This window comes from Oncorhynchus gorbuscha, linkage group LG19 (genome assembly GCF_021184085.1).
Source record: "Oncorhynchus gorbuscha isolate QuinsamMale2020 ecotype Even-year linkage group LG19, OgorEven_v1.0, whole genome shotgun sequence".
Taxonomy (NCBI): Eukaryota; Metazoa; Chordata; class Actinopteri; order Salmoniformes; family Salmonidae; genus Oncorhynchus; species Oncorhynchus gorbuscha.
Genome location: NC_060191.1, coordinates 20155562 through 20171860, shown reverse-complemented (window position 1 = coordinate 20171860; position 16299 = coordinate 20155562). Strand labels below are relative to the sequence as shown.

Sequence of the window (16299 nt, the reverse complement as noted above, 5' to 3'; positions counted from 1 at the left end):
AAAATAAAACTAATTGACAAATATGTTTATAATTGTATATTTGCTTAAGAACTTTTTATGACTTATTTCATGATGCAGTTTTGATATACTCTACATTGAAATATTTACATTTTTATAACTAAAGCTTTTGTAAAATTAAGGGAGAAAAACAAAGAAATATAAACAAATAAACACACTGGTCCAATATAAAAAATAAAAAAAATAATTTAACAAGGCAAGTCAGTTAAGAAACTGTCAGTTATTTTACAATGATGGTCTATTATCCAGTAGTCTGTTCTGATAGAGGAAAGACTAGCGCGCAACGGGTTCCGAGAATAAATATCCAGTGTCTTGACAAAGCTCGTTAAAGACAGAGGAAAGCATACCCTTAGACCAGGCCAAGAAAACAGCTGGCTTCTCCCTCAGCATCTATCTGTTTCCTCTGAGTATTACATTAAAGTGAGTGAGACCCAGGGGCGGTGTGGGAGGGGAGACTTGGCACCATCCCAGCTTTACTGACCTCGAAGCAGGCTAGCTAACAAAGCCACACTGGGCCCTCCATAACAAACAACCATCCCATGGGAAGACCGAGGGAGAAAATAGGCAACAAGGAACAATGGATGACCTCCCCTCACCTCCTCCTCTTCCCGCCTCATGGCCTTCTTTCCCCCCTTTCTGTCATTCATTAGTCAGTCTTCAGAACAATGGTGTCTATTTTAGCTGCCGGTTGCCTGCTCACTGCCCAAGTCTGTGCAATGACTGATTGAATAAAGAGGAAACCACAGCCATTCACAGAGAGAAGGGCTGGGTGCTGGAATGGCATTACGGCAGCTGTCTGGCATGCTCTTATTTTCTAAGGTCTATGGCTCCTACTCAGCCTTGTAACTAGCTATGACAATACAACTTTATATATTCAGTTTGGGGAATAAGAATAAACTAACTAGGTTATTTCGGCATAAGATGATCTACAGTATATGAAATAACAATACTTATTTAAAGAGATGTTGTGGATGGACAAGCCATTTCTATCCCAGGAACACATGCCCAGTGCTGTTAATAGAAGAATAGTTTCCCGACAAACAACCAGGATGACCACATCTGATGCAAGACGCTGAAAGTGTTTGGTCACTATGTCCGGCTGCGACCAGAGGCTCCATTTCAGCTGGGCCTTTCTGGCTAACCTGGGGGGAGGGGCTCAGCTGCAGGGCTGGGGTTTGTGTGTGACTTTGACACAGGAGGGGTGTAAAACTATACCAGCTCTCTACAGGGAGTGTGTTTGTTCTCCTTCGACAACCATCTGTCATCCATTAGTCCCTTTCTATTGATTTACTCCATGTGACGGAAGACCTGTAAAATCAGACAGAGGAACGGGTGGCTCCTTGACAGGCCTTCATTTTCTCTTTTGTTCTAAATTTACGACTGGCCCACCCCCTGTAAACAATGGGCTATAAGGAAGAGAAATATGTTATACGTGCCATGCTGTAAACAGAATATAAACATATATTCAACCTGATGCATATACAGTGTGTACTCGTTCTATTAGACTCAAATAATTGTATGAATACATCACTAAGGACAAGTGCCACTTACAGTACCAAGGACAGACAAATGACAAAGCACTTCAGACAGACGCTTCTGACAGGGTTTCAGCTGCTATCTCACAACCACATCAGCTGCTCCAAAAAATGTGTGAATCATTCTCACATAAAAGGTCCCCCTTATGACGAGATAAGGTCACGTCTGGCAATCAGCAACAGGGTAACAGAAATAATCACACGCGCCCAGCCAATGACCTTGATTGTAATAGAGTATAAGTTGTTCTAAAATGTGCAGTCGTCAAATGGTAACGCTGATTAGCGGGAAAGAGACAGTCAGGCTCTTGACCCCTAGCTCTAAAAGAAGGGTGTATTTATTTTGGTTATGAATATGAGTTTGGCCTCACTGACAAGAATCTGAATAATGACAAATATGTTTTTATACTGAACAGAAATATAAACGCAACATGCAAAGAATTGAAAAGATTCTACTGAGTCACAGTTCATATAAGGAAATCAGTCCATTTAAATACAAATCTATGGATTTCACATGACCAGGAATACAGAGATGCATCTGTTGGATCAGAAAACCAGTCAGTATCTGGTGTTTCCACCCTTTGCCTCATGCAGCGCCACACATCTCCTTCGCATGGAGTTGATCAGGCTGTTGATTGTGGTCTGTGGAATGTTGTCCCACTCCTCTTCAATGGCTGTGCGAAGTTGCTGGAGATTGGTGGAAACGGAAACACGCTGTCGTACCCGTTGATCCAGAGAATCCCAAACATGCAGTGGTGGAAAAAGTACCCAATTGTTATACTTGAGTAAAAGTAAAGATACCTTAATAGAAAATGACTCAAGTAAAAGTGAAAGTCACCCAGTCAAATCCTACTTGAGTATAAGTCTAAAAGTATTTGGTTTTAAATATACTTAAGTATCAAAAGTAAAAGTATAGATCATTTCACATTCTTTATATTAAGCAAACAAGATGGCTTATTTATGGTTTATTTTTATTTTTTTATGGCTAGCCAGGAGAACACACCAACACTCAGACATTTACAAATTATGCATATGTGTTTAGTGAGTCTGCAAGAGAAGAGGCAGTAGGGTTGACCAGGGATGTTCTCTTGATAAGTGAGTGAATGGACCATTTCCCTGTCCTGCTAAGCATTCAAAATGTACTTTTTGGGTTTCAGCGAAAATGCATGGAGTAAAAAGTACATCATTGTTTTAGGAATGTAGTGAAGTAAAAGTAAAAGCTGTCAAGAATATAAATAGCAAAGTAAAGTACAGATACCACAAAAAAACTACTTATGTAAAAATACTTTAAAGTACTACTTAAGTACTATACACCAATGCAAATATGCTCAATGGGTGACATGTCTGGTGAGTATGCAGGCCATGGAAGAACTGGGACATTTTCAGCTTCAGCGATATGGTGTTGTGCTTTATCATGCTGAAACATGAGGTGATGGTGGTGGATGAATGACATGACAATGGGCCTCAGGATCTCGTCACAGTATATCTGTGCATTCAAATTGCCATCGATAAAATGCAATTGTGTTTGTTGTACGTAGTTTATGCCTGCCCATACCATAACTCCACCACCACATGGCACTCTGTTCACAACGTTAACATCATCAAACCGCTCACCTACACGATGCCAGACAGAGGAAACAGAGGAGACTGTGGTCTAACACAACGCTGAAAGTGGCTTATGGTAGAGAAATTGACATTCAATTATCTGGCAACAGCTCTGGTGGACATTCCTCCAGTCAGCATGCCAATTGCATGCTCCCTCAAAACTTGAGACATCTGTGGCATTGTGTTTTCTGACAAAACTGCACATTTTAGGGTGGCCTTTTATTGTCCACAGCACAAGGTGCAACTGTGCAATGATAATGCTGTTTAATCAGCTTCTTGATACCTGCCACACCTGTCTGGTAGATGGATTATCTTAGCGAAGGAGAAATGCTCACTAACAGGGATGTAAATACATTTGTGCACAAAATGAGAGAAATCAGCTTTTTGTGCATATGCAACATTTCTGGGATCTTTTATTTCAACCCATGAAACATGAAACCAACATTTCACGTTACGTTTATATTTTTGTTCAGTGTACATATTCGGATGCATATTTTGTCCACTCTGTGATGCAGGAGCCAGTGGATTATTTTATTTTGCCTCAAGACAGCCGGATGGTACCAGATGCCCACTCTAATCCAATCAAAGATGGCCCCCGGTGAATTCACTCCATCAGTTATATACAAGCAAATGTGGCCATGCATAATATTAGAGCCACACCCTGGCCACGTGATAGGCATTAGAGTTAGCAGTGTGGTTAAGGTTAGGTTTCAAATCAGATTGTATGACTTTGTGGCTGTGCCAGCTAGTGACCACCCTGCAGCGCTGCCTCCAGAATAAGATTCAGGACAAAAAACGCTAACCTGCGAGATATACTTCCACAGACTGAGTGGTCTCGATTATAAATGATTACTAGTTGGCCATTGTCACTGGAGGAGACAGAAGTGTGTGTCTGTCTGAGACATGAGCTACACAGGACAGAACAGCTGTCACTATGGTCAACTGTCTGGAGGAGGGGACAATACACCCCCACCTCATCGCTCCAATCCTCTTGTCTCATTACTTCATCTCTCTCATTTAGAAAATTGGGACTAAACATGGTATTATTTATTAAGCATTTGTTTACTGTCCAATGATGATTAAGAAATTGAAATCTTTCACTTCTTTAAATAAATAGAGATTATGTCAGTGGAAAGGTTATCATGCAATGAATAGATGCCTCAATACAACATTTCTCCATGAGAACTCCCCCAAGTCTCTCCTTCCAAGATCATTCGACTTTCTCTTTTCCCTCCCATGACAGTTATGATTTACAAAGAGTCATTTTATATTAACGTTTTTGTTTTATTAGTATTAACCTTTGTCGTTATGTCATTCAAATACCGTGGCATAGTCTCACATAACATGCAGTTTAAGTCAATTAAGTTGATCACTTTGCTTGCGAAAAATGTAATGCTTTAAATGTGATTTGATATAGTAAATGATTTCTAGAAACATTTCCATTTTTGAAAACTAAAGAAAAAACATATTTGGCTTAGGTTTATGGGCTGTAAAATAATTCAGTAGATCTGAACACTTGATAATGATGACCAAAGCATTACCAGCACATCTTATAGTAAGAATAGATCACTCCACTCCACTCCACATATCTCTGGCAATTAATGAGAAACTCTCTCAACAGTCCCATATTTACTTACCAAACATAGCTGATACATCACGTTTCAGATTTTTTTTTCTCTCCAGAAAATAAGTTTGTATTGATAAATGATCAAACTGTTTTGATAGTTAACACAAATCCACATTCTAATGTAAATCATAATAATAACAAACCAAAACCTCTTTGTAGGTCAACTTGTCTATTTAATATATAAAATACGATAAAACATACGCAAAAAGGGAAGGGTAAGAAGGGACAAATGGATACTTTGGTACAATAACAAACACTTTTTTTGTAAAAGCAGTATAGAATTTGTAATAACATATCAGTGCATACTTTATTTATGAAAATATACACAAATTGTATATCATTCCCCAAAAAAAACAAAAATGTTTATTTTTTAATATATTTTTTTACAACGTAAATCAGACTAGCCGAACACAATATATTAACTATAATTTATTCACTTTTTTCTTCAATTTCTATTTTATTTCTGTGTGATGTAAATCCTTATTGATATTACATTTCATATTTATTTCCTATAACATGATTCATTCTTTTTTTGTGTTATGCCCATGCATTGACATCTTTGTGTCTGGTCGGAAATAAATTAAATGTGTCTTGTCCCCACTTTACTATGTGTAGACTAAGTTTTATACATTTGACTAAAAATTGCAGCATTGTATTAAACTTGTTTACCACCTTCCATGATCTCACATGTACTAATATTACTACAGCCGTTTTGTTTTATGTCATAAATCGTGCAATATTTGTACACCATTTGAAGAAAAAACAAAACAAAAATTGAAACCAAAACAAAAATATAATATTTATATATAATAAAATAAATTCAAATAAAACAAGATTCCTAACCTACACAAAACCGCAAAAAATAAAATTGTCTTTTCTATATCATCATTACAATTACCATCGATGGTCACAATAATGATAATATTAACAGTAATAATAGCAATTACCATAGAACAATTATAATAAAAACAGACAATAGAACTGTCACCAGCACAAATTAACACTGGAAAGTGAGATTCTCTAAACATCATTCATTATACATGGGAGATATGGGGGCGCAGGTTAACTATTGTCATGACGATTGTCTTTTCATTTGTGATTACAGTGACCCTTAGTGTTGTTCTGAGATAATGTCAGGGCTTTATGCAACACATTGATTGGCCAATGTCCAGAGTACTAACCAACCATCTCCCCATAGTCTGCTTCCACTAGTGACCATTTAGTCTAGTTATGAAACATCGCTTCATGGCGTGTGGCCCTATTCAAGACATAGCTACCATTTTTATGAAAAAAACAAAAAAACATCAGGGTCAATGTTTTGTTCAAAGCTTAGGACACAACAGTCTTACAGTCCAAGGGTGTGCGAACATGCCGGCAGTCGTGATAGCTCTCTCTCTGCCATCCGTCTCTAGACGATCGTCTAGACTCCTGAAGAGTCAAGCTGCACAATCCCTACAGCAACAACTACAACGATATAAAACAATAAAGAGACAATGTGAGGTCATTTGAACAGAGTGCAGAGTATATGTGAGTATGGTGTTTGAGTGTGTGAAGCAATGAGCCGTTTTGGCAGAATATTGATAGTGGTGGAGGTCAAATGAGAGTGAGATGGACTTGTCTTTTAAGTCACGGGTAGGGAGCGAGTGAAATGCTGTAATTAATTAATGTGGCCAGGGAGGTACTCTCGTCTAACATAAAGCACAAGGGATACTTGTCTGGCTAATGTGTGTGAATGTGTTTGTATGTGTGTGTTGGATGAGTTTGATGTGCCTGAGGACATGCAGACATGACTGTCCCATTCTGGAGGACACCTGGCTTTTAAAGAGACGGGGCATTTTTTGGGGCTTGGGGGGAGGAAGGGGTTAAAGTGCGCTCCATCAGAGTACTAACCACTGCTCACTCAAACAGTCCAATCCACTGCTACTTTCCATTCTGTCCCTCTAGCACCCTCACTTGGCTTTGCAACGTAGTACACTAATGTACACACAAATAGAAAGACAGATCCACTGAGAATCAACACATTGGCTTTTAGGGATATCCTGCTGAACATATGTGAACATATATTTCTATATACAATCCCTGTCATCTATCATTTTCTCTGCATCGTATGCAGTTCATCCCTTACTCTCAAAATCTACTATCGTTGCTGTTATATATATATATATATATATATATATATATATATATATATATATATGTTTACCCACAAAAAAACAATATCCCTGCTATATAAAAGCCATACAGAAGGAAACAGAACAAATTGCTTATATACACAGTTCTTTGCTTTTTCTCCCAGTTTACATCTCTTATTCAGAGCCTTCTGAAACACTGGCATTGTTTAACAAAAATACTTTTTGTGTGTGAGTGCGGATGGATTTGAGCGTGGAAAAATCAAAAAAAGTCAAAGGTAGTAACAAAAAAACTTTACACAAAAAGAGCATTTGAAATAAATATCAAAAACATGAACACACACGTAGAATCTGAAGTTGATCTGTAGGTATCTGTAGCATGTGTCATAGAGCTAGTGCAGCCCATCCCTGATAAAACAGTATTTGACCTAGACAAGGTATCGATGTTTCAGATTAAACAGCTTTTTGCATGGTTCTGATTAAATACCTGGCTAAAACTAAACAAAACAAGGATCGTCCACTTTAGAACAGTGAATCCTGTCTTATCAAATGGTGAATTTTGGGTTCTTAAATCTAAATTAGAAATGTTTATAGAAATGTAAAGATGGCTGATGGACAAGTCAGACAGAGAGAGTACGTAATATTCCAACAAAACCATTTAAATCTCATTCACCAATCTCATACTCTTTACAAAAACACCAAAAGCTGGATATAACAGTACCACTGGGCAGATACAAAGAAGTGGATTCATTTTGGTTGTCATACTGTTTCTCAACAGAGCAGTGCAGCTGGACTAGAGACCTACTGTGGATAAATGACAGGAGGATACCAGATGTGTATTATGTGATGTAGAGGGTAAAAAGAAAACCCAGCAAAGCCAATAGTCAGTCAATAGTCAGTCAGTTTTCTAGACGCTCTCTCTCCCTTCAAAACGAAAAGGAGACAGAGCCAGTTTGAACAAAAGAGAACTCATTCTAATCCTAATCTTGTCCAACACACTATGTTGACATGTAATCCCTGGTTCGGTTACTCTGCCCCTATAGAGGGTGCATGTGTGAGAATATGTGTGTGTGTGTAGTACAATATAGGGTAAAACAGTATGCAGCTTGTACGTCAATGCATACATTTGTGAGAGAAAGTGTGTAAGAGCATGCGCAAATGTGCGTGTCCGGTGCACGTGTGTGTGTTTGTGTGTGGTGGAGGCATGTGTGGAGGTCAGCATTTACTGTACATACGGTAAATAGGTGTGGGGTGGGGGGGGGGGGGGGTGAGAGAGAGGGGGGCATCTCTCCCTTTCACTCCCTTGTTCTACACATCTATGTTACCCAAGTGTCCAGTCTCATTCTCTTCACATTGGCACCCTCCTGCTCCTGCTGCTCCTGCGTGGACGAGGGCCTCAGGAGCCCCATGGCCGAGGAGGCCCCTCCCTGGTGGTGGAAGTCCTGGGCCCGCCCCTGGGCCCCATCGTCCCGGTCCCCCTCGTAGGAGCTGCCGTTGCTGCTCAGGCTGCCGACGGGCGAGCGGCCCTGCAGGGTGGACGGCTCCAGGCGCAGGGCCCCTGGGTACTGGCCTGACATAGGGGCCCCTGTGATGGTCACTAGGCCTCCTCCTCCGCCACCTCCGGCTGTGGAGCACGGGGTGCTGCGGTCACGGTTGGGCGACACGGGCTCCGACTTGATGCTGATGTTGGGGTTGGTGTTAATTGTCAGCATGGTGCCCTGAGGTAAGTGGCCTACCGGCCTGGAGGGACCGAGAAAAGAGAGAGAAATGGTGAGACGTGTGCTGACATCTGCTGGTCAGCCAGGGTAACTGCAACACTCCTTACGAACACACATCAACATCACCATGAACATCACTTTTAACACAGGAGCCCAGACAGGGACCTGCTCAACAGCACACAGTGCAGTAAGTGCTGATGGAACATAGAGTCAACACCTCCACACACTAGGTGGAGGGGGGGGAATCCTAGAAAACAAATGTGTCAGCAAATTGAGTAGCGGAAAAACAAACAGAACCTTGGAGAGAAAGAATATAATTGTTTATGGGAGTGGTAGATAAGTGTCCCTTCTATGAACTGCGTAGGTCTTCATTTCTATGTGCAGTGCTCTGTGTTCCACCCTACTGTTCATACACACCCTGGGCTGACAGCTCATGTTTGGCTAATTGCTAACGACAGGTAATGTTTCACTGCTAATGTTTTAGGGAACAAAGTGTCATGACGTAGCATTTACAAGAGACTACAGGTTGATGGACTGAGGTTAGACAAATGAACAGATACGCAAACAGACTGGATGAAAAGGCCACACGGAAGCACACGGTCCACAAGCCATGCAGACTGACTCTGGATTCCGAAAGACCATGCCTTGTGCCATGTGTCCACAGTCACTTTAATCTTTTGCATTTAGTAACTCATGCAATTGTACCCAGACACCTCCAACAACACACCCCTCCAACAAGTCCCATCTGTAAATTCACACAGCCCTCAGCACCCTCCCCCTCTCTCCCACACCACCCCCCACAATTGGAAAAGCCAACAATCACTTCAATCAGGTCACCCTTAAAAAGGTTCAACGCAGCCGTTTTTTTTATCTCAATATGAAATCATTTCTGGCTAACAATCAAGTACCTTCCTGTGATTTTGACTATTTGAATTGAAAACAAATAAACAAAAATAGCTTCTTAGCAAAGAGACATTTCTCATGAGTGTAGAGGGGAAAACTGAAAACTAGCTGTTATTGGCAGAGAGGATTGGAACTCTGTTATTGGTCTATTCACTAATTTACCGCCTGGCGATGACACCAGGCAGGCCAAAACTCCATCCCACAAAAACAGGCTGCCATTTTTTTCCCAAAAGTATTTTCAAACAGCTCTTACACTAAAAGGGTATATCATAATTTTCACGGTATTATCCCAACCTCGGTGTGGAAATATTCAGTGAGCTCCAAAGTATTGGGACTGTGACTCATTTTGTGTTGTTTTGGCTCTGTACTCCAGCACTTTGGATTTGAAATGATGCCATGAGGCTAACCTGTCAAGCTTTAATTTGAATGTATTTTCATCCATTTCGGGTGAACAGTTGAGAAATTACAGCACTTTTTGTCCCCCCATTTTAGGGGACCGAAAGTACTGGGACAAATAAGAATAGAATATATTCTATTGCTACCATGATTATGGATAGTCCTGAATAGTGAATAATGATGAGTGAGAAAGTTACAAATATTATATCCCCAAAACATGCTAACCTCTCACCATTAGAATAACAGGGGAGGTTAGCATTCTTGGGGGGTATGATATTTGTAACTTTCTCACTCATCATTATTCACGATTCAGGACTAAGTGATCATTATTCACCATTCATTCAGGATGAACCATAATCAAGGTAGCATCCCTATTAATGTAGAAGTGTTAAGAAACATATTCTATTCTTATTTACAATAAAAGGGACTCAAATGATTGGTCACAAAATAATGTGAAACACAACCAAAACAATGATGTAATCATTGCATGCTAGGAATATGGGACCAAATACTAAACTTTTGACTTCTTTAATACACATAAGTGAATTTGTCCCAATACCTTTGGTCCCCTTAAATGGGGGGAATATGTACAAAAAGGGCTGTCATTTCTAATCGGTTTACCAGATATGGATGAAAATGCCCTCAAATTAACACTGACAGTCTGCATTTTGTCACTGTATCATTTCAAATCCAAAGTGCTGGAGTAAAGAGCCAAAACAACAAACAAAAAGAATCACCAATACTTTTTTTTCATATTTTTGACTGCACTGGGCCTTTAAGATAGTGTACTTATAGGGCACAATGACCCATTCATATTATTTTATATATTCACAATTGCACAATAAAAGATGCAAGAATGTGATTATGTACCCTACAACACACACACATATTCTCGCTCATGTCCACACTCACTCCCTAAACCCTTGACTGTGTTACTCTGCCTCTATGTGCCACTTTATCAAGTGTAAGCCCGGCATTATGGACTTGTACAGGTAGATGGATTATAGTGCCACAAGGGTCCTGTTGCTATGGAGAACAAAACGAGCAGAGTCAGCAGGCCGGTGACAGTGATGAAGGCTCGCTCTTCAGGCTAGCTCAGGGCGCTAACACAGCTAGTGTAATCAGAAGCACATGGTTACAATACAGTACAGTATAGTGCCGTTTCCCAAAACCTGGTCCAGAAGGACCATTGTGTGCACAGTTTTCACATTAAACCAATCTCTCAATAAATTTGCTTAAACCGAGTTGATAGTAGGTTTCATGGATGACTATTACCAGCATCTCCATATGGAGTCTCTGTCAAATCATTATTGGATCTGGTTTTAAATGAAAACCAGCATGCATGGGGGTCCTCAAAGACCAGGTTTGGGAAACAGTGCCATGCTGTGTGGCTAGTTATACACTGAAGATAGAAGAGGCTGGTGGGAGGAGCTATGGGAAGATGGGCTCATTGTAATGTCTGGAATGGAATTAATGGAACGGTATCAAATACATCAAACATTTGGAAACCACATGTTAGACACAGTTCCATTTATTCCATTCCAGCCATTACAATAAACCCATCCTCCTATAGCTCCTCCCACCAGCCTCCTCTGACTGAGGAGATATACAGTACCAGCAGAGACCCTCTTCCCTGCCAAATAGCAAGTTTGATTGAGAGGCCATGCTGTAAAAGGAGGGTAAAAAAGAAAGTTTGAGAAACTAACACAGGGAGGGTGATTCAGAAACCTGCTCTCCATTGATGTACATAACAGACAGCCCAACAACTTGGCTAAATCATTTTACATTCAAAATTTGTCAAACATTGGGTATTCATTTACTAAATAAAATGTAATTATAGACTTATCATTTTGAATGTATTGACCAAGACATCAATCTAGTTCCTAAATACATTTTATTTGATCAATTCTATTATTTTTCTCTTTCCTGCAATGTAGTGTAATCAAGCTGGAGGGGATGTGTTGACACAATGATTCCCTATCCGGTTGTCTGTGCAAACAATCTATTCCTTGAGGATAAAGGAGCTTTCTCTGAACTAAATAGGATATTATGTGCACAGCACACAAATCAGCAGTGTGTACTATTTGTTTCTGTGTACATTGTAAAACATGCGTAAGGTAGAGACATAAAGGTAAGCCTTTCCCTGAATAAAACAGCTGGAGACAGGGAGAGGGAGAGAGAGACAGAGACAGACAGACAGAGGAGACAGACAGACAGAGACACAGAGAGAGAGAGACACACACAGAGGTAGACACAGAGAGAGAGTGAGACAGAGAGAGGGGGAGAGAGGGAGATATTGAAAGAGACAGACAGAGAGCGAGTTAATAGTAAGACGGATAGCAAGGTAATGGCAATAACTGCCACCTGTAAACTTACTGAGGTAGCGAGTTGTGTGTGTGCACCATTTCTCCAATGCAAAAGGACATGTCCTTAATGCAAGGACAGACAGACTGACAGACAGAAAGACAGACATGTTCTCTAAACAGGAAGCATTTCTCCAAAACCCCTGAAAACTCCTCAACTCAGATCCTTTATCTCCTGAATGCATCAGCTGGCTTCTTCAAACATAGAGACCAACACATCCTGCAAGGCTGAAGGCAGCAATTGACATGTGGAAAACGATTCAATAAACAAGTAAACAAGTCAACGCGGGAAGGCTAGCGGGACACCCTTGACACAGCATTAACATTTAGATTGGTGTGCTAGTCAACAGGTGCACGCTAGTTGCAGTGAGTCTTTACAGGAGGCTCTGGAATGACTGGCCACTCAGTGCAAGAGAAGGAAGGGGTGAAAAAAACAGCAGAAATCATTTCTCCCTCGCTTCTCACGGCGAGTAACCAGGGCTGACAGGGAACGCGAGGCTCGCAGTGCAAAACCGTCAATCACCTTTGATTGGAAGTGTCTGCTCACTGCGGCTACCGTGCAAGGGAATAAATAACAGAAACAGTGGGACTGTACGTATAGCCTATGTAATCAAACGCTTGTGTGAGAGAACAAATCGTGGGAGGAACTTGCTCTTCAGGGCAAAATGAGAACGGTTTGTTCAAGTGCCTTACTTTGAAGCAGCAGTTTCACTGATCTATATGAAGTATGGATGGGTGAAATCTGACTATTGATCTTACTGTCAGGCCATCCAGGTGATATACAGATAAATAGACCTGTGCTTTAAGACAAAAAAGGAGGACTACATTACTCATTCTTGGTGTGTGTTTGGGTGTGTGTGTGAGTCAATGCTGTCCTGTGAGACTGAAACACACAGTGCGGGGCGGCTGCCATATTCCTGCATATTTCTCTCTTTGGTTCCAACACTCAAAGCCTCAGAAACAAGATATTATACAAGGGTTTGGCCGGCCGGCCGGGATGTCCTTGTCCTATCGCACTCTAGCGACTCCTGTGATGGGCCGGACGCATGCACGCTGACACGGTCGCCAGGTGCATGGCGTTTCCTGCGACACATTGGTGCGACTGGCTTCCGGGTTAAGGGAGCAGTGTGTCAAGAAGCAGTGTGGCTTGGCAGGTCGTGTTTCGGAGGACGCATGGTTGTCAACCTTCGCCTCTCCCGAGTCCATACGGGAGTTGCAGCGATGGGAAAGACTGTAACTACCAATTTGGTACCACGAAATTGGGGAGAAAAAGGGCTCAAAATGAAAAATGTAAATGTACAGTGTAAGTTACATGGAATCTAAACTGTTATACCTTCATTATGTTCATCAGAATTGAACCCGACCTGAGAGCCGCACAAACTTAATTTGATGCGACAGACAGGAAAAGCATGACGATAACCACACATGTAGCGCTAGATGCTAATTCGTTCACCTCAGGTTAGCAGCGAAATTGGAGATGCAGTTAGCCATCTCCCCGTTCTGTTTCTCTGCGCCCCACATGCTGTGGACAAGAGGGGGAGAACAAACAGGCGGTTACATACAGCTACCTCACGGCTAGCCTAGCCACCACAATCACAGAAACCTGCATTTAGCTCTAACAATGCCAGTAACGAGACAAAGCTGACGGCTAATGAGGATCACTAGCTAGCATTAGCCTTCAGCAGGTGGTCAACGCACACCTAAACCTAAAGTGCTCTTGGATCCACGTGGGGAGGTGTTAAGGGAGAGGGAGTTATTTAGGTTAGCCCCTGACATACTCAAACTCAAAGTGGAGGTACATGCATACCAGAGAAGGCTGGTGGGAGGAGCTACAGGAGTACGGGTTCATTGTAATGTATAGAATGGAATCAATGGAACGGAGTCAAACGTGGTTTCCATATGTTTGATATGTTGGATACCATTCCATATATGCCATTCTAGCCATTACAATGAGTCTGTCCTCCTATAGCTCCTCTTACCAGCCTCCTCTGATGCATACTATACCATAGCTAGTGGATACCAGTGACGGTCAGAGGTATTCACAGTTTGGGTCTTTATTGTAGCTAGCAACCATGCTAAGCTGCTCTTGAGGAAAAATCCTTAATTTCATGTCAAATGCCATTGACGCACGGCTTTGGTGAGTCAGAATTGCTGATGAAATTGTGTGCATACAGTAAGTGCATGTGTGTTTAAGGGCTATAGTACAGGTAGGTACAGAGGGATGGCATGGGAGAGTAGTTACTACTAGATTGGTCACATAGTTTTGGGAAAGGGTTTTGGGTTAATTCACTGAATCTCACTGCCCTAAACGCCGATATCTGCGTTTAGGACAGTGGGGACCCAATTTTTCAGCTAGAATTTCAGGGGGCCTCATTTTCAACCCAAGAATTTCCCCCATCCCACCTCAAATCAAGTGACACCTTCAATGAATTGCATTTTCATCTCTTATCAAAATGAAAAGAAACCAATAAATACATTTACTCAATAATAGTTTTTTTGTATATTGTTCCACACAATAATCTATACTCTTAATTTATTATTATTATTTACATTATTTGGGGGGTGAACCCACTAAAGTTCCCCCGTGAGCCTACAAGGGGTCGTGACCCCGACTTTAAATACCACTGGTTTAGGGTGCAGCTAGCCACACTTATGTAGCTAGCTACACTCATACAATTGGGTGACCGGTGAAGTGTACTTACACCAAGTTACTGAGTGACGCCAAGCTAATCTGTTGTTGTTGTTGTTGCTGCTGTTGTTGTTGTTGCTGCTGTTGCTGCTGAGACACTGCTGGTTGCTGTTGCCAGGTGGACATGTTGCTAGGCAGCAGCCCTGATGGCGTGAATGTCTGGAGCGCAGTGAGATCCGCACTTGTCAGCTGGTACTCTGAGATGGAGGGAAGGGGAGGGAGGGGGAGAGAGAGAGAGAGAGAGGGAGAGAAATACTCACACATTGATCAAAGTGAATACGCATAGGATTCACTTATAGTGTTAAATTGTGCTCCTTTCTGCCTTTGCCAATTAGGGCAATTACAGAGCAGACTGACAAAAAGAGAATAACTGAATAAACGAATCAAAAGTATTCACCCTTGTGTTTCTATCATCCACGGGTCCTAATACACTTGCTTTAAGACTCACTACAGACATACAGTGTGTGCCCAATTGCCCGTGAGCAGAGAGTACCCATGTCCTCTTTCACTCACCAGTGTTGTAGGTCGTCTGCATGGCGGAGAAGGGGGCTAGGAGACTGGGCGTCGCTACGGAAACCACTGGCGTGGACAGGTTCCCTTGAGAACCACCTAACCGCTGAGCATTCTGGGAAGACAGAGGACACAGGAAAAACGCTTGAACATCAGGAAGACTTATTTTAAACCAAAAATGTTGTGCCCACGCAGTACCATGACGTTTACTAACAGTATCAAATACAAACAAAGGTGGGAACATCCTGGCCTGTACGGTTCTTGACTTCTCTATGACACGAAAACACCAACATTCACGGCCACGTGAAAGAATAGTTGGTAGAGGTGTTAGGAAGTGTTCCACTCAATGGAGAGTCATGCGGATTGAATGAGAGACATGCATCGGGCAGAACAACCAGAGTGAGCGATAAAGTGATTGTGTTTGTGTGTGTGTTGGTGCGTGGTGAGAAGTGTGTGAGTCTGGGCTCAGACGCTCCAGGGGTGGAGGTCATTGTGCCATTGGTGTCACCTTGTAACAGTTTATCCTAGTCAATGGATACACACACTCCAGAGAATACTGTAGACTACACACAATGACCTCCTCCTGCCCAACCCGACATGGATTACACACACATGGAGTTGACCCATGCACGTGCCAAGATGCATACAATGCATTCACAGAGAGAGCTTTTGCTCCATTTTGGATTTACCACACATAGTATGTATACATGGCTACACACTATTCTATAACATACAGTACCAGTCAAAAGTTAGGACACACCTACTCCAGGGTTTCTTTATTTTTTCTATTTTCTACACTGTAGAATAAT

At 41.6% G+C, this 16299-nt stretch overlaps 1 protein-coding gene across 12 annotated transcripts in view; it reads right to left on the bottom strand.

Annotated features, from left to right (window-relative positions):
• Window positions 1-6987: 6987 nt before the first annotated feature.
• mef2d (myocyte enhancer factor 2d) overlaps window positions 6988-16299 on the bottom strand; it is a 78977-nt gene continuing 69665 nt past the window's right edge. For 7 of the 12 annotated variants that reach the window (XM_046314067.1, XM_046314064.1, XM_046314068.1 and 4 more), the window contains 5 exons: window positions 15494-15605; window positions 14994-15177; window positions 13745-13813; window positions 11544-11594; window positions 6988-8651 (listed from right to left, as the gene is read on the bottom strand). In XM_046314067.1, coding sequence (XP_046170023.1) covers window positions 8228-8651; window positions 11544-11594; window positions 13745-13813; window positions 14994-15177; window positions 15494-15605 — 840 coding nt within the window. In that variant the 3' untranslated portion in view covers window positions 6988-8227. The remainder of the gene's footprint in view (window positions 8652-11543; window positions 11595-13744; window positions 13814-14993; window positions 15178-15493; window positions 15606-16299) is intronic. The other 5 variants (XM_046314075.1, XM_046314076.1, XM_046314074.1 and 2 more) reach the window with 3 other exon arrangements.